The 16,627-nt window shown below is 49.4% G+C and overlaps 7 protein-coding genes across 7 annotated transcripts; 1 reads left to right on the top strand and 6 right to left on the bottom strand.

The window, feature by feature from the left end:
* Nucleotides 1–901: 901 nt before the first annotated feature.
* Nucleotides 902–1,821, bottom strand: BO94DRAFT_421453 (high-affinity Cu transporter CTR3; the record flags this gene model as incomplete). The annotated part of the gene is made up of 4 exons (XM_025607406.1): nucleotides 902–1,088; nucleotides 1,199–1,553; nucleotides 1,623–1,653; nucleotides 1,729–1,821. Coding segments are annotated over 4 exons (666 nt in total), but the record flags the coding sequence as incomplete, so codon positions are not given.
* A 281-nt stretch (nucleotides 1,822–2,102) lies between these two features.
* On the bottom strand, nucleotides 2,103–3,410 carry BO94DRAFT_183582 (exosome non-catalytic core subunit SKI6). Its single transcript, XM_025605993.1, has 2 exons — nucleotides 2,947–3,410; nucleotides 2,103–2,880 (listed from the first exon to the last, which is right to left on the bottom strand). Exons 1-2 carry the CDS (start codon nucleotides 3,243–3,245, stop codon nucleotides 2,370–2,372), a joined length of 810 nt encoding a protein of 269 aa, XP_025464891.1. The 5' UTR covers nucleotides 3,246–3,410; the 3' UTR covers nucleotides 2,103–2,369.
* A 169-nt stretch (nucleotides 3,411–3,579) lies between these two features.
* On the top strand, nucleotides 3,580–6,862 carry BO94DRAFT_497981 (putative DNA excision repair protein (Rad26L)). Its single transcript, XM_025609332.1, has 2 exons — nucleotides 3,580–3,721; nucleotides 3,786–6,862. Exons 1-2 carry the CDS (start codon nucleotides 3,601–3,603, stop codon nucleotides 6,716–6,718), a joined length of 3,054 nt encoding a protein of 1,017 aa, XP_025464890.1. The 5' UTR covers nucleotides 3,580–3,600; the 3' UTR covers nucleotides 6,719–6,862.
* Nucleotides 6,863–6,902: 40 nt separating this feature from the next.
* BO94DRAFT_588293 (P-loop containing nucleoside triphosphate hydrolase protein) lies at nucleotides 6,903–10,772 on the bottom strand (the record flags this gene model as incomplete). Its single annotated transcript, XM_025615875.1, has 5 exons — nucleotides 6,903–7,694; nucleotides 7,826–8,120; nucleotides 8,189–8,314; nucleotides 8,363–8,402; nucleotides 10,655–10,772. The coding sequence occupies 5 exons, from the start codon at nucleotides 10,770–10,772 to the stop codon at nucleotides 6,903–6,905; spliced, it is 1,371 nt and encodes a 456-aa protein (XP_025464889.1).
* Nucleotides 10,773–10,980: 208 nt separating this feature from the next.
* BO94DRAFT_183182 (uncharacterized protein) lies at nucleotides 10,981–12,202 on the bottom strand. Its single transcript, XM_025605988.1, has 2 exons — nucleotides 11,828–12,202; nucleotides 10,981–11,744 (listed from the first exon to the last, which is right to left on the bottom strand). The coding sequence occupies exons 1-2, from the start codon at nucleotides 12,050–12,052 to the stop codon at nucleotides 11,097–11,099; spliced, it is 873 nt and encodes a 290-aa protein (XP_025464888.1). The 5' UTR covers nucleotides 12,053–12,202; the 3' UTR covers nucleotides 10,981–11,096.
* Nucleotides 12,203–12,393: 191 nt separating this feature from the next.
* On the bottom strand, nucleotides 12,394–13,068 carry BO94DRAFT_522395 (GNAT family N-acetyltransferase; the record flags this gene model as incomplete). Its single annotated transcript, XM_025610180.1, has 1 exon — nucleotides 12,394–13,068. The coding sequence occupies exon 1, from the start codon at nucleotides 12,667–12,669 to the stop codon at nucleotides 12,394–12,396; it is 276 nt and encodes a 91-aa protein (XP_025464887.1). The 5' UTR covers nucleotides 12,670–13,068.
* A 1,096-nt stretch (nucleotides 13,069–14,164) lies between these two features.
* Nucleotides 14,165–16,306, bottom strand: BO94DRAFT_537774 (OSBP family protein). Its single transcript, XM_025612349.1, has 9 exons — nucleotides 16,185–16,306; nucleotides 15,858–15,935; nucleotides 15,641–15,746; nucleotides 15,470–15,580; nucleotides 15,131–15,409; nucleotides 14,831–15,080; nucleotides 14,470–14,783; nucleotides 14,358–14,419; nucleotides 14,165–14,253 (listed from the first exon to the last, which is right to left on the bottom strand). Exons 1-9 carry the CDS (start codon nucleotides 16,228–16,230, stop codon nucleotides 14,249–14,251), a joined length of 1,251 nt encoding a protein of 416 aa, XP_025464886.1. The 5' UTR covers nucleotides 16,231–16,306; the 3' UTR covers nucleotides 14,165–14,248.
* Between the last annotated feature and the right edge of the window lie 321 nt (nucleotides 16,307–16,627).

Genomic DNA, 16,627 nt, shown 5'->3' with positions numbered 1-16,627 from the left:
GGATAACAGATGGCAAAATTGGGACATTCCGCGGGCTGGCCTAAGCCGGCTACGGGATTAATGGTGGACAATTCTCTTTCTCCTTCCATGGTGTAATCTAGAGTGTCCATACCAATTGTCTATATGTATTCCTCCATCATTTACTGTACCAACCGTAATCAAACATCCCATCCGTAACGAGATGACAATACCCCGTACGAAGTAGATATGGAATGCTTGCTCATCCCCCAAACCAATGACGAATTCCTTACACCCTATGAAGTCAGCCACCCACAGAACGTGGCAACCTAGTACATACGTAGTCAACTTGAACTGGGAACCCCGCTCTGGGCGTCGGTGGGGTTCGGATTGCTTTCCCGGGTTCCGAATACGGCCGGGGAGTTGGTCTGCAGCCCTAAACTATCTATCTAATCTACTTTCTTGATCTGAAGTATTTGTTGGTTCTCGGTGTATCTATCATCCATCTAGCTAGACATATGGATGGATTCACATGACATTGACATTTATCATATTGTGTGTGTATGGTAAGGAAAGATGTAGAATTCAATCAATCAATCAATCAATGAGTGACAATAACATAGAATTGCCAGACCAAGTAGACGTCCTACCCCAAAATCCTCCTTTCTCCATCCTCCATCTTCCATTTTCCAACCCGAAAGAGAAAGAAAGAAAGAAGTTGCCCGATGTACATACGTACGTCAGATCAATGTTCCTTCCTGGTAGCTAACTGGGCTGGTTAGGCGCAGCATCTAGTTATGGTTATGGCGTCATTTCTATACTCACAATCATCATATTAGTAAGTATTCCACTGATATATTTTAAAGGCAGTGAAAAGATAAAACAATGGGGAGGGGAGGGGAGAGGGGAAGAGAATGACGAACTCTTTCTTCTCCGATACCAAACCCCAACCAAAGACCAAAAAGCCCGAGAACGTTCCAATGAAGATACAAAAGATAATGTAGCCATTGAAGTACATCGCCAGGAGCATGATCAGGTACGCTACTGCGAATTGCACGGTGTGTAGTATTGCGCGGATGATCTGCTCGGGGAAAGTAGGTCGATGGGCGAAGGGCATTGGTGTTAGGTTTCTGGCTGCTATTGGTGCTTGCGGTGGTACTGCAGGTGCTGGGAGTGCTGTTGTGCTTGCACCAGTTGTGGAGGCTAATGTGGTGGATGTTGCTGTGGGTGGGACTGGGACTGGGGTTGGGATTGAGATGGGGGGGTAGGTGGAGTTCGGGGCGGGGGCAGGGTCATGCCTTTGCAGTCGATGTTGTTGGTTCTTGAATAGCAGCATGAGGAGGGGGTTGTGGGGGAGGGTGCTTCGGTGGTCATTGGTGCTGGTGCTGGTGCTGGTGTTGCGATTGCGGTGGTGGAGGAGCCGTAGCCGACGGCGAGGAATCTGACTCGGAGTCTGGCGCGGTTGACGATGAAGGCGTCGTATTCGTAAGTGGCGCGACGGAGGAATTCCAGGATGAGGACTAGGCAGAAGGTGCCGATGCAGGAGCCGGCGAACATTCCGGGGGAGGTGTTGTGCCAGGAGGAAGTGATGAAGCCTGTTGATGTTGGTGGTGATGGTGTTAGGATGCTGGGGGTTGAAGTGTTGGGGGAGGAGGGGAGCGTACAAGTACCCACGGTGTCCCAGTTCCAGAGCATCTAGTAAGGTAGCATTTAGTATAGGGTGGGTGGGTTGATTGAGTAAGTATGAAGTGGATGGAGGGTTGGATGTACCGAGATCTGGCAGTTGGATGAAGCCTCGGCCATCGAGGTGCTGGTACTATCTGCGCTCATTGCGATGGTGGTGGCTGACATGGCCATGTTGATAGTTGATGAAGTCATATTAATAGAGACAAGCTAGTGAAGGAAGAGAATCAGATGGTCGTAAAAGAACGGAAGCTGAGCACCGTCACAGTCAGAGATAGGAAGGATAGAATGAGGTGCCTAGAGGGTTGAAGAGGAGGAGGAGGGCCCAGAAAAGAAGGAGGAAAAAGGTGAAAGATAGTGAAAAGGAAGACATTGAATAGCATGCGCTGTGATGAACGCCAGCTGCTTTGTGGTTGACTGATAATGCAGTCAGGTTGCTGCCTGCCAACTCAACTGTGGCGGCGAGATAGTCTGTATGATCGATCCTTCACAGTCTTCACTGCATGGCAGCCCTCCAATGGTATCGTCGGCTACAGCCGTGTAGCGAGATCCTTATCATAAACAATCAGATCTTAGTGTAGAGTGAAACACCATCACTTGCAATTGAAATTATCAAGCCTTCCCACGCCCAACACCTCCTATGGCATTCACAGGGTATAAACAAAAGCTCTCCACCATGCTCCAGAGCACAATAAACAGATACAAAACGATTGACCAAGAACAAATCTTCACCGATGGGCTGACTTCTTGATCACTCCTTCCAAGATCTCCCGGATCTGCTTGCACCCGTCAATTCCCACCGCCAACATTGTCTCAACATACGTGCAATGCACCTTCGAGTCCATTGTCAACATTGCAACCTTCATTTCATCCTCATCATCGTTCAACATAGCCGCCTCTCCCACCGGCACAGCCGTCGTAGTCCCCACTGTAAGGAATGGGAGCTCCTGCTCCTCCGGCAGAGACAGGTCCAACAGCGGATCCAGGAAATCGTTATTCGGATCCCGCGGCGTTGACGCACTCCCACTCATTCCGGCTGTGCACCCACAAAGCAGCCCGGGCATTGGGATACCGGCATCCACAAGCGCCAGCGTACAGGCATTGACCGCCGCGGCAAGAAGCGATCCATCTGCCGACAAAACCGAGACGTGGATGCTGATCGTACTGTGCGGGTAGAGGTGTGTGTGAAGATGCGACTGGAAAGCGGAGCGTAGTATGGAAGCAATGCGCGTGGATTGTCTATTCAGAACTTTGAGTCAGTACAAGGGCCTAGGCTATCATGATTGTAACGTCTCAAGCACATACTTATCACTTCCGCCGGCTCTGCGCTTGCGATCCACCCCAGCGAACCCTGCAACGTTGACATCTACCTCCACGACTGCACCTGCGGAACCAGCAGCACCACCGCTGGCATCGCCGCGACGTCCCTCGGCGGGACCATGAACCGAGCACAGGATGGCGGTATTTCCCATGGCCAGGTAAGAGGAGCCCGAACTGGCGGGGTTCGTGGAGATCTGGCCCTGGAGGAGTCGCAGCTCGTTCCAGCGGCGGCCATCAAGGCGCAGCTTAGTGAGGGGGTACGTTGTAGATGTGTCGAGAGGCATTTTGGTCGATTCTGTCGGAGCTGGCTTCAATCCTCGTGCCGAAGTCCAGATGGGATGAATTTGACGGGTTCCCCGCACCGTGCGCTGGCAATATCTTTCGGGGGGGTGAGAAAATGATACCGGAGTATTGGATTCGAGGCCCGGTTATAACTGACACAGCAGACAGGCTCAGATCCGAAAGGGAGGGGAGCAATGGGCGGAAAGTGAGGGGATGTTGCGGAGTTTGACTTTTCGGCGCGGAATTCTTCAGTCAGCTGCTTGCCCAATCGGGAAGCCCGCCTGCCTCCATCGCGTCTCCGCATCGCCAGCTTTCTCTCTCCATCACCACCCTTAATCTCGGTCGGACTGAGCTGACATGAGCTCACACTGGGAAGTCGACAATATTGATGCCACTACTGTCGGCTCCGATGACGACGATGATGATCTTGACGGGGCGCGCCCCTTGGTCTTGCAGCCAACTTCGCTGGCTGTCGCTAGTCTGTCTCCGCATTCTTATCTATACCTCTATAGCGAGACCCATCTAACGCTTTATAACCATAGGTAGTGACCATGCCCCAAAGTCCGAAGATGTGACCCCACGCCGGCCAACGACAACAACCCCGTTCAAGCAATCCTCCTCGCCACTCGATCAAAAGACACCTACGGTGGTGGATCTACTCGAAACAGACACTGGCAACGAGTCGTTCAATGAGGGGGAAGCCGCGTACCGAGAGTTCAAGAACCGAAAGGCTACCAAGCGGAAGCGCAGCACCGCAAACCTGAAGAATAGAGCCACCAAGGTGACCAGAGTCGCAACCGCAAACTCCTTTGTTGGCCGGCTGCCGACGTCAGATGGGAAAGCCCGACCGATACGGCCTCTAAGGGACTATGGGGAGGAAGTGTCATCGGAGGATGAACTGATGGAATACACCCTACCCGACTACCTGCAGAAACGCCGATCACAGTTCGACCGGAGCACAGAGCATCTAAAACAATCCGGATTAAAACTGCCGCCAGACTATGACAATGTCGAGTACTCCGATGACGAGCGGTTGGAGTTTCTGGAGGAGAAGCCTGCATTTGAAAACATGACTCCATGCAACCCATACAAGGACATCACGCTTCCTTATTCGTTAGGACTGATACCGGCCCCAATCGCGCAGTGGCTACGCCAGTACCAGGTTGATGGGGCCGCTTTCCTTCACGAGCTGTTTGTTTACCAAAAAGGCGGCATACTTGGAGATGACATGGGTCTGGGAAAGACAGTGCAGGTGATAGCGTTTCTCACGGCGGCGTACGGGAAGACCGGGGACGAGAGAGATGCAAAGCGGATGAGAAAGATGCGGAGAAGCGGGCAAGATCAGTGGTATCCTCGGACGTTGATCGTCTGCCCAGGGACATTGCTCACGAATTGGATGGCCGAGCTTTCGCGCTGGGGCTGGTGGCATTTTGATACCTACCATGGAGATAACAAGGAGCTTGCACTCCAGGCTGCGAGGTCTGGAAGACTGGAGATCTTGATCACCACGTACAGCACCTATCTCCATAACAAAGACGCGGTGAACATGGTCGACTGGGACTGTGTGATAGCGGACGAGTGCCACATCATCAAGGAACGCAAGTCAGAGACGACTAAAGCCATGAACATGATCAACGCTCTGTGTCGGATCGGCTTGACAGGAACCGCCATTCAGAACAAGTACGAGGAGCTGTGGACGCTCTTGAACTGGACGAACCCAGGGAAGCTCGGCCCGGTGACGGTCTGGAAGAAGACTATTTCTGAGCCGTTACGGATCGGTCAGTCGCACGACGCCACCATCCACCAGCTGCGCAAAGCCCGGGGAACAGCCAAGAAGTTGGTTGAGAACCTCCTCCCTCAGTTCTTCCTCCGTCGGATGAAAGCCCTGATTGCAGATCAGCTCCCCAAGAAGGTTGACCGGGTCGTCTTCTGTCCACTAACGGACACCCAGGCCGACGCCTACGAGAACCTCCTAGGAAGCGACATCATCAGCTACATCAAGCACTCTACCGACCTTTGCGACTGCGGTTCCCGCAAGAAAGCCGGCTGGTGCTGCCGCCAGTTTCTGTCATCCGGGCTCACCTGGAGGAGTTACGTCTTCCCTGCGATTGCGGTGCTGCAGAAGCTCAGCAACCACCTTGCCATCCTCATCCCGCAGGGGGCTGACTCTAACGAGAAGCAGGAGAAGGATAAGGACATGCTCGAACTGGCAGTCCCCGACCAGTGGGAGAAGCTCTACCGGTATCGCGACTCGATCGTCAACTACGCCAACCCCGAGTTCTGCGGCAAATGGAAGGTCCTCCGCCGTCTGCTGAAATGGTGGCACGCCAATGGCGACAAGGTCCTCGTCTTCAGCCACAGCGTGCGCCTCCTCAAGATGCTGCAGATGCTCTTCCACTACACCAGCTACAATGTAAGTTACCTGGACGGGTCAATGAGCTACGAGGATCGCACCAAGGTCGTGGACGAATTCAATTCGGACCCCCGCCAATTCGTCTTCCTCATTTCCACGCGCTCCGGCGGCGTTGGACTCAACATCACCTCCGCAAACAAGGTCGTCATCGTCGACCCCAACTGGAATCCTTCGCACGACCTCCAAGCACAAGACCGCGCCTACCGCATTGGCCAGTCCCGCGATGTTGAAGTCTTCCGTCTCATCTCCGCCGGCACCATCGAAGAGATCGTCTACGCCCGTCAAATCTACAAACAACAACAAGCCAACATCGGCTACAACGCCAGCTCAGAACGACGTTACTTCAAGGGTGTCCAAGAAAAGAAAGACCAAAAGGGCGAGCTCTTTGGCCTTGACAACATGTTCGAGTATAAGAACCATAATATTCTCCTCCGTGATATCGTCAATAAAACCAATGTTGCTGAAAGTAAAGCCGGCGTACAGGTCATGGACATCGATGTCGACCTAAACTCCTCCGTCCCCGACCCAACTTCCGGCAAATCCGACGACACCAATGAGGTCATGAATCAACTCGCCGCCATGATCCGCGGCGAGGCCGAGTCGGACACTGACTCGAAACCCACTCTCCCCACAACCCCTATCAACACCAAGCACGACCCCATCCAAGCCATCCTAGCCGGCGCGGGAGTAGAGTACACCCACCTCAATAACGAAGTCATTGGATCCTCAAAAGTCGAAGAACGACTAAGTCGGCACGCCCAACTCGCCGACGAGAACACCAAAAATCTCGACATGCAAGTTTTTGCAGGATCCCAATCCCAATCCCAGTCTCAGTCTCACGGAAAGTCATCCTCATTAACCACCCAACCCTTGAAATACAAATTCCATCCTCCAAAGGCCGTTATGAAACGGCAATTCTGCAGCATGGCGAAACGCTTTGGCTTCCCAAATGCAACCGAGTTTGCGCTTGTCGTGGAGGGAATGACGCAGGCGCAGCGTCGGGCCTGTTTGGAACAATGGTATACTGAACGACGGGAGAAATTGATTGACACTATACAGTAGTTTGGAATCATTTGTATAACCACGAGCGCAATTTGGACTTGGACTCGGAATACGTTGGATATGCGAAGTACATTGGTCAACGATATTAATATACCCATACTGCTAGCTAGTGTCTCTTCATTCAACGAGCCACTTATATCCCACTCTTACCAAACCCAATACAACCCCCATCCTTTCCTAATCCTCACTCCCTCCCTCTCCTCACATCAAGCAACCCCCTAAACGCCCCCCTTTCCTCTTCCTCCCGCATCAACAACTCCCCCGGCCTCCCCACCTCCACCACCCTCCCCCCATCCAACACCACCACCAAATCCATCCCCACCATCCTCTCCACCTGATGCATAACCACAATGACCGTCCACTCCCGAAACTCCTCCATCACCGTCCGCTGAATCAACTCCCCCATCTCAGGGGAAAGATTACTAGCCGGCTCATCCAACACCACCACCCCCTTACCACCGCCACGACGGGACCTAAGTACCGCCGCCCTCGCACACGAAAAAAGCTGCATCTGTCCCGCCGACAACATAACTTCATCATCTATAATCGCATCCAGGCCCCCCTTTTCTGAGACTACTTCCCACAGATGAAACCTTTGTAATGTCGCGATGAGAAGCGTATCATTTACCACCTCCTCTGGTTCACATCCTAGGAGTAGATTCTCTCGAAGAGATATCCCCGGCATGAGGTAGGTTTGTTGTGCGATGCCGATGAGATTGAGTTTCGAGTGGAGGGTTTCTGCCTCGAGAGAGGAAATATCCATTCCGTTGAGTGTGATTGATCCGTTGGTGATGGAGACCATTTGGAAGAGGGCGGAGATGAGGGTGTCTTTTCCGCTGCCGGTTCGGCCGCAGATTCCGACTTTGGTTCCTGGGGGGATGGAGAGGGTTATGAATTTGAGGGCGGGAGGGGAGGTGGGGTGGTGGTGGGCTGTGAGGTTTTGGTAGGTGATTGTGCCGTTGGGGGTTGTGGATGACTAGGAGATGGGTTGGTTTGGTGGTGGTGGTGGTGGTGGTGTTGTTGGGAGGGTGTGGGTTTGGATTGGGCTGTGGTTGGGGCTGTGAACTCTTCGAGACGGGTTATAGATCCAAGGGATATTTCCATGACCGCCCATTGAAGGATCAGGAGTTGGAGAGTCTCGTTCAGAGAGATGATGTTGACTAGGGCTAGGCCGACTAGGGTGGACCGGGTTTGGAAGTTGAGGGCTAATCCGACGATTAGGATGGCAATGCCGGCGGAGACCATGTCGAGGACGAGGTTTAGCCATCTTTGGACCATGAAGCGTTGGTAGTAGGGTCGTTGGGAAGCGCTGAGGAGAGTGTGGTAGCTGGTTTGGCTTTGGTGTTGCCAGGAGTATGCGCGGATGGTGTGTAGGCCGGTGATGGTTTCGAGGAAGTGGGTGCTAGAGTCGATTAGTATTGATGTTGGATATGGATAAGGGGGGTGGGGGGGGGGAAGGGTTGAACTTACAGTAGAGGGCTTTTGGCTTCTATGTCCATGGCGCGTACTTGGCGGGATGTCCGGAGGTAGAATCTTTGGATGGCGATGACGAGGAGGAAGAGGATTGGGAAGGCGATGAAGATGTAGGGGAAGGAACTGGACGGGTGTTAATGATTTGATAGATTGTTGAGCCAGGTTACGTACCTTGCGATGATGATGACTTGAGCTAGTGTCCCGAGAGCGCCTGTATGGAGTTAGGTTAGTAGATTAAGCTATGATAGGGGACTATAAACCTTCTGAGGCATTCAGAAACGTAACTGGTAAGTTCTAATTGATTAATTGCATGTCTTGACTGAACCTGTTGTCTGTTAACATTATCTTGTCTTAGAAATGAAGTATCTTATCTGTTTATGATTAACCCCGTATCTATCATGGAGAAAGCAGGTATTGGTATTCTACAAATATTAGTATATATTAATTGACATATTCTGGTGTATGACTGACCCTATAGTTGCTTTCAAGAGATGGCTATGAAAATAGCGACTTGTCCTTGGCATGACGACGTGTAGTTGTTGGCTGTATCTGATCAGTCCTGAACATGAACAACGAAGCTAGGCAGATAGGCTGTAACTCATAAAGAAGCTAGAAGGGTGAAAATCATGGCTGCTCCCTGGAAGAAACTGTAAATTCTGATATATTTGGTATATGAATTGCCTATTGTGGATGGATCTCCGTCCAGCCACTACTGAAGCTAAACAGCTAAATTCTGTAAGTCATAGTATCTCCAACTCTTTAGGATGAATGTATTTGGAAATTTGGAGAAGAATGTCTGGAGGGTTAGAAAGGTACCAAAAATGAATCCTTGCCAGAGGCCCATTGATTGCAAATAAGAAAGATAGACTGAAATTGTTGGGATTTCTGGCTTGTCTTCCTTCTCTTCGGTCTGCTCTTTTTGCTTCTGGGATGGGGAATCTGGTGTTGGTGGTGTTATTTGCTTGACGGTATCAGATTCATCTTTTAGGTTTATTTTCTTGGCCTGGGTATTGAAAAGTGACGCCAGCTCTTCCGGAGATCCTTTGGCTTGAATCCTGCCATTGTTGTCGAGGAGAATGATGAAATCGGTGTACGGTAATAGTCCTTCTGAAGTAGCTGGTGTCAATCATTGAATGAAAACCTTTGAGTCTTGCTTACCTCTGCTGGAAGCAACAATCACGGTTTGTCCATTTGCTCACATCATGCCATCGGGCCTGAGAAGATGCTGTACCACATTCTCTTCTGTCCTTGGATTAAGAGTATTACAGCTATCATTTAAGATAAAAATTTCTTTCCGGGAATGCACAGCTCTGGCCATGGACTGTAGTAATAGTGTCAGATGGATACTATAATTATGATTGACGATGTTTATAATTCTTTGTTTCTGTCCCTCACTCAGGGAGATACTGTTACTTCTAACCTTTGCTTGATCGGATTCAGGAATACTGCTCAGGTCGTGCTCCAAATTGTAGGTCTACAGTGCCTTTCTATGGAGCTTACTGTCAAAGTCCTGACTAGGACTAATGATGTTGTTCTGGATGGTCCCGTTTTGAAGCTAAGATGACTGGTCACAATATGCACAGTCCTGAAAGTCCTTTTGGGAGCTGCCTGTAAGTAAGTTCATTTTACTAATCATGGCTTGTAAGAATGCTGTTTTTCCACTATCAACGGGTCCCATGATCACTGTTAGCTGTGACTATGGGATGTTAATAGTGATGTTCTGAAGTACGGTGGAAGAAGATTCAGGGTAAGAGAAGCTTGCGTTGTTGATAGTTACAGTAAATGGAGATCGACTCTGATCTTTCTGAACTGGAATAAGTGTGATAGACTCTGTAGTCTGCTTTCCCGTGTTGATCTGGGATAATTGTGGACTTGGAGAATCTCTGTAATCATTATGCGATGGAAGTGTAAGGAACTGTTCGATTTGGTCTAAGCAGCTTAGAGCCGCTACAATCATAGGTACCTGTTGAAAAACAGCAACGAGGGGGGAGGTTATGAGGCTTATTAATGAGATTGTTGTATAAATATGAGATGCACTAGATGCATTCCAGGTGTCGGATTGTATGGCAGCGTAGATAGTCAAGGTCATAATGGGGGATATGGCCGAAGGAGTGTATGCTGTGTGATGGTTAGATATATTTTGGATGATATGGACTATACCCACCCAAACCTATAATCCACATAAGGATTGTACGGTATTCCGAGGCAGAATTGAGCTCAGCATCTTGAAGGTTGGAATTCCTTTTGGAGAGGTTCTTTGTGAACCCTGACATCTTCACGGTTTTCATGTTTTATAGAACTGATGTAGTAGCATCTATAATAATTTATTTTTATATGCTCCTCTCCAGTACATATTTAGCTTCTGTGCCAGTTTTGGCTATCTGCTGAGATATGATGTGGAAAAGGAATAATTGATATTAATATCAGCGATTATTCTACTATGTAAAGGTCATAAACACTTACTCAGTTGTTGTTGTACACTCTTTAACCACGCTTTCTGGCTTTGGCCAACATACTGTGAGAGCTTATAAGTAGTAATGGCGCAAGTAGCTGCCACGATAGCGGGCGACATGCACGCCATGCTGACTTGCCACTCCAATAACCAAGTCGCTATGCTGATCTGCAACAGACTGAAGTATATCTTATGAACCTGCTCCAATCCGGTGCATGTCATCTTAACATTGGTATTTATTAAAGATACTGTGGCCTTCTTTGCATCCACATCATTCAGTGTGAGTGTTTTCTGATATATTGCCGAAATCAAAGTGCCTTGTAGAAGTGTGATGAATTGTAGTTGAAGGCGCCAATATGAACCGGTAGCAACGGCCAGGCCAGTATACACAATAATGTATGCATTTAGAATACTGTAACCGATGTTGTGATCGCGATGGGACGTCTGCTCGAGCTATTGAAGAAGCCTTAGCATTAAGATTGGCTGTAGTAAGGTGAATGCTAGAAGGAACAGGCGAGGAATGACCGGCCATATTAACTGATACTTGAATATTGTTAGAGTGGTTCTGACAAGCCTATAGCTCTTTGCCTGGCTCTTTTCAAAGATCTTCCTGAATGTTGAGTCTTGCCCGATCACCACACAATTCTGCGGTAGATGGTAGAGGCCACTTAGAGAGAGTACCTTCTTGAAGTCCTTTAAAAGTAACGAGTTTGTCCACAGGAACAAGCCATTGTTGAATATTCTTCCCGTTTCTTTGGGAGACCGGATCTTATTCTCTGAATTGAGGAAGTATTTCATCTTTCCTTGTGATTCAACACAGAGGATAGCCAATTTGACAGCTAGATTAATTGATGAGATTGTTTTGAAGGGTAACCTGCCATCACCAAGAAGCCACAAAGTTCGGAGGCGAGTAGCATCTAGTAATTTAAATAGGAAAAGGTATATAAGCAACACGTTTGATGGGTCAATTGCTTCTTCATGCTCAAGGTATGAGAGCACACAGAGAAATGCCGCATCGGCTACTGAAAGAGTTAAGGATGTAATTGCCAGTGGCTGCTGATTTTTATTGTGCGGGGAGACATAGAGTACTAGAAGGATTAACTGAAGGAGGTTAAATATTATATTCAGAGACTTGAAGCGTATCAGTTGGATTGATCCAGAAATAAGAGTGTATGGTTACTAACCAGCTTCAAGAGTTGAGATAATCTCGCACCGACTTTAGGCTTTGTTCTGTAAAGGAGAGCAATCCTAAAAGCTGCTGAAGTGATGAAGAGAATTGAAGGAAGTATAGACAAGATACTTTGTTCAAATGTGACTGTAAAATCAAAGCTTCGGCAGCGGACCTGGACCTGGGGACCAAAGCGGCGATCTGCAAGAATGCAGGCCTCTGTTTGATTGATCAAATCCATGCAGCTGTACCTGTATAGCCTTTTGTGGAATGTATGGAGCAATGGGGAAGAACAGGGAGAAGATGGGAAAGTAAAGGGATTTGTACGGAGGGTGTGACTAGGATTAGGTGGCTAATCCCGGATTGTTTTATAGGCCTCTGATAACCTGCTGCGTGTATGGTTCTTGGTTTTACTAGGTGTCTAAATCATGTTAGGAGAAAGTAGCTAGTTAGCTTAATTATTACCTAATCTAGCCAAGGTACAGAGTACCTAGTATAAGCTAGACCCGATATTAATGCATCAGGGTGACATCGCGCCGTTTAGAGCATCTACTTAGAAACCTATTTATAATAGATTCCAGTCTACCCATCCCTCACTAGCCCAAAAACCAGCAAATCTATAACCACGCCATTCTTCTCAACTGCCTGTCTCTTCTGTTCTTCAAGGGTATACCCCGCCTTGGTTAATACACGTGCACTTGCAGTATTATCCCCGAACACCTCCGCCTTTAACTTAAGCAGGTGTGGGAAGGTCTTGAAAGTCCAGGCTGAAAAGGCCTTTACTGCTGCTGTCGTGATGCCATGGTCCCAGTAGCTCTTGCTGAGCCAGTATCCGACTTTCATGGTGCGGTATTTCATATTATTGTGTGGTTTGAGACCTATCCTGTTGATGGCAGGGGTATAGCCATTGCCATCGAGCTTGTCAATAGGACAAATGGTGAACTTGTAGGTCGGTGAGGATGAGAACACCGACTCCAGTCATTTGTGTTTCTTGTCAATGGTGTAGGGGTGCGGAAAGCCGTTGCGCATTTACTTGGTGATGGAGGTGTTGTTGGCGTGCTCGTGGACTCGGTGTCGAGCATGTTGTAGGGATGGATTATGTATGTTTCTGCTTGGATGATGGGCGAGGGAGGTATGGTTGTTTATTGTACTCTGTTGGAGTAAGGCTAGGTGAGGAGGTGGTATGTTGGGGTTCTTACTTTGACTCCTATCTGTAGTAGTTAATAATAACCACAAGTAATATTACTGCGCTGTTGGGAACTGTCGGGCTCCGTTTTTGATCGCTGAGGTGATTGGTTACTTGTCCTGTATACCAATGTTCAACAGTTGCGGTAAGGCTGTAAGCTAATCTTACATGGTCTTAACAGCCTCAGGGGGTCAATAGGAGTGCTAAGCAAAGATAAGCCTGATTTGTAAGGTACTTTTGTGCATTTGGTATTTGGGCCCATATGCACGTTAGTATATAGCGAAATGTTTAATGGACTGTGTATTTTCTATAAGGAGAAAGGCTGTTTGGCTTGCTATCTTGGTCATACCTGATAGCAAATTTATTAAGCTGACTGCCTGCATTACTCGTTGCTATGTCCTTACTGTGGGTTTTGCTGTAGCTATAGCTCGCTATACCTTTGTTGTGGAAATAGGAGATGATTAGTAGTCTCGATTATACTAGGTTAGAGAAATCCAGGAATCCATGGCTGGGTTAGGTGGTAAGTCCCTTGGGAAATAGCGCCTTCGTTCCGTGTAAAGAACTTAAGAGTCATCTAAACCATGACTACAATGTCATCATTCAGTCACATGCATGTCCGTTGCACAACACCCCAGCTAGGGACTTCCAAGATTTCTCATCTGAAATCATTTGGCTACACCAAGTCAATATTATGTATTATCACAACCATAGTCTATATTAATGTTAAAATCAATCACCTAAACGCTAGCTGTATCAGTGCCCATCCACGTCAGGGTACAAGATGGTGATATGTATCCCATATACCAACCAAGCTTCGCGCAGCACCCCTCCACTTTTCCATATCCTGTCTTGTCCCTCTTTTCAACTTTTGTCGCATGGTCCTTGAATATAAAATCAATCGGGTATCCAGTATAATCGATCTGATGGAAATGGTGGGCATGTTGATGTGTCCAAGGTCGTGGTTGGCCGGACTCGTGGTTCTCGCGATGACCTCCAGCAGGTCAGGTCAACCACGGCTCGCCCTGCCCTTTGTTTCCTTTTTTTCTGGTTTATATTTTTCACTTCTATATCTGCCCCTACCAAGGGTCACGCTGCTCTGCCTTCCGGTGATTTAGTCCTGGCATCGGATAGCCAATGCCAATTGAATCCACCTAGGAAGCAGGCGTTGCCTATTTCTCCTTGGCATCAACGTAGGCATCGACATCAGATGTCCGTGAGTCTTTCCGCTCGACTGCCTCTTCTACTTCGATCCTAGTCTGACTCGGGGTGGTGGAGTCAGCGCCGTTGGCCGGTTCGGATGTCGCACCAGATTCCTCGCTTTTATGCGCCGGGATCTGGAACTGGGAGGGCTCGCTCTGACCTTCGAGAATTGGGGCAATAGATAGGATCTGTTTGATGGCGACCTCGGCGTTATGCGGATCGCTGGGTGTTGTTAGCCCCGTACGCATACAGCTTCCACCGCAGTAACTTACACTTGCGCATTGATGATCCAGTCCAGATCCTCTTCTCCCTCGTCTGGGCCGTTGGGCCCGCCCTGCACCCGCCGGAAAAGCCGCGGGTGCCACTCAACGCCTTCTTCGACTCGCTTCGCTGCTTCCTCTCGTTGGCGATCCTCGATCTTGGTCTTCTCGTCCGTAGCCGCCTCGTGGTTCCGGGCAATGATGGCTTTCACCGTGTTGTGCCACAAGCGCTGCGACTCGCGCTCGCCCTGCTGCTCAATGGGCCTGCTGGATGGAGGGGTATGCTTTGCGCTAGTGGCGTTGAAGAGGAGATCCTTCTTGTGGGTCTGTTCATGTTAGGACATCGGCTTTCCATATGAGAAATAGCACCTACATGAACATCCTTGATGTGCATTTCGCCGTTCCAGAGGCCGGACAGTTCGTAGTAGACCTCTCCCGTCTTTTCGTTCTTGATTGTTCCACCAATGGCGTTGTAAGTGCCAGAGAAGTACCCCTTGGTCTTAAACTCGATGTCCGCAACGAGGTTGTTCTCCGGGCACCGCACATAGCTGTGATCGCCAAGTTCGTACTTCATCTTTCCGAAAAGGATGCCCCGGGCGTACATGTTCGGTTGCGTCACGATGCTAAGCCAAATTAGAGTTGTCATAATCGCGCGCATGGCAGATCCACATACTATCGTTCGCCCTTCTCCTTGTCCTGCCCGCGGTTCATGAACCGCAGAATAGCAATTCCCTCCATCATGCTGGCGGCCGAGTTCCCGAGGAACTTACTGCGGGGCTTCAGGGTGCCATCTATCCGGATGTTGTGCTCAGGTGCCATGAAAAAATAGCTAGACTTGGGCGGGTGGTGAGAGGTCTGCTCAGAGATGTAGTATCCGCGGGTACCATCGGGATAGTCCCAGTAGCAGGTGAAGGTCTCTCCAAGAATCGGGTTCAGCGGCTTCTTCACTCCTCTGCGGAAGGTGTCAGCGAGATCGGAGCTAATAGAATCAATCACCCGAGATGAAACGTACGGAGGTTTGATGTGCCATCCACTCAGATAGAACTTGACGACGGAAACGAATCGTTCGAGGGGATCGTCGATGGTGGGCATAGGAAGCAAAGTCTCGGGGTGCGCCATGAAGCTGAATGCAAAGAAAAAGATTAGTCGCTACTTCTGTGGCGCCGCAGGTAATCTGACATACTTGGTGATGCGCTCGAGCATGGATCGGGGCTCCAGGATGAAGGTAGGCAAGACGACCCGACTAAGGTCAGCCCCCGGTCGGAGCTGGGAGATGATATGGGAGAGAACTGTAGGCCGGTCAGCAAGCGTGGAAAACTTATCATTTACGGTGTCGTCGACGCGGATTTTTTTATTTGATTGGATTCGTCTTTTGGGGTGTCCAGAGGTGGACTACGTACCATTTCCCTGGTCGGGCTCGACGATCTCGTCGTCCCCGCTCACGGGCTCAGCCTTGGGTTCATCGTGCGAACGATTACCTGAAGAATGGAAAAACGAGCCCCAGTCAGCGGACATGTTGTTGAGAGAGACGAGGAGAGGAGCAGATGGGGTGGTGAGAGAGTCGGTCGGAGGCGGATGAGGGGAAGAGGGAAAAAAGGATGGAGTCGAGGCAGCAGCAGAAGAAGAGGCCGCCGCAGGATGACGTGGGAGGAGCAGTAAGAGGAGGAGCAGCAGCAACAGCCAGATGACGGCAGCAGAGTTCACCACGCAAAACACTAACTACTCACTGGAAAGCGACGAGCGATGGCGGATGTGCGGGACGGAGATGGGCATGCTGTTCCGTGGTTCGTGTCTCTTTCGTTGCTTAATGATCTAGGCGAGGGATTGAAGCCAACTGATGCAACCGGAGAGTCTGTCTGGCTGGTGCTTGGGCAGGATTCGAATTCTGGTGTCGCTTTGGGCGTGTCGGTGGTACCTGGAAGATTTCCTTTAGGGGTCCTGATCCCTTTTTTTTTTCAGTATTATTATCGTGGACTTAATTAAAATTTGATCAAGCGATTGATGTGAATAATGATAGTAAAAACAGTCACAAATAATTTTAGCCAAGTCGTATTCGGAAACTTCAGGATCAGATTCGCGAGAAAGCACCACCAATGCGCAGTGCCGGGGCTGCCCTTGTAATAAATATGGCTGGTGGCCACAAGTGACAAGAGACGGTGTGTCTGGGCGA

The sequence above is a fragment of the Aspergillus sclerotioniger genome (genome assembly GCF_003184525.1).
Source record: "Aspergillus sclerotioniger CBS 115572 chromosome Unknown BO94scaffold_24, whole genome shotgun sequence".
Taxonomy (NCBI): domain Eukaryota; kingdom Fungi; phylum Ascomycota; class Eurotiomycetes; order Eurotiales; family Aspergillaceae; genus Aspergillus; species Aspergillus sclerotioniger.
This window is presented reverse-complemented; position numbering and strand designations above follow the sequence as displayed.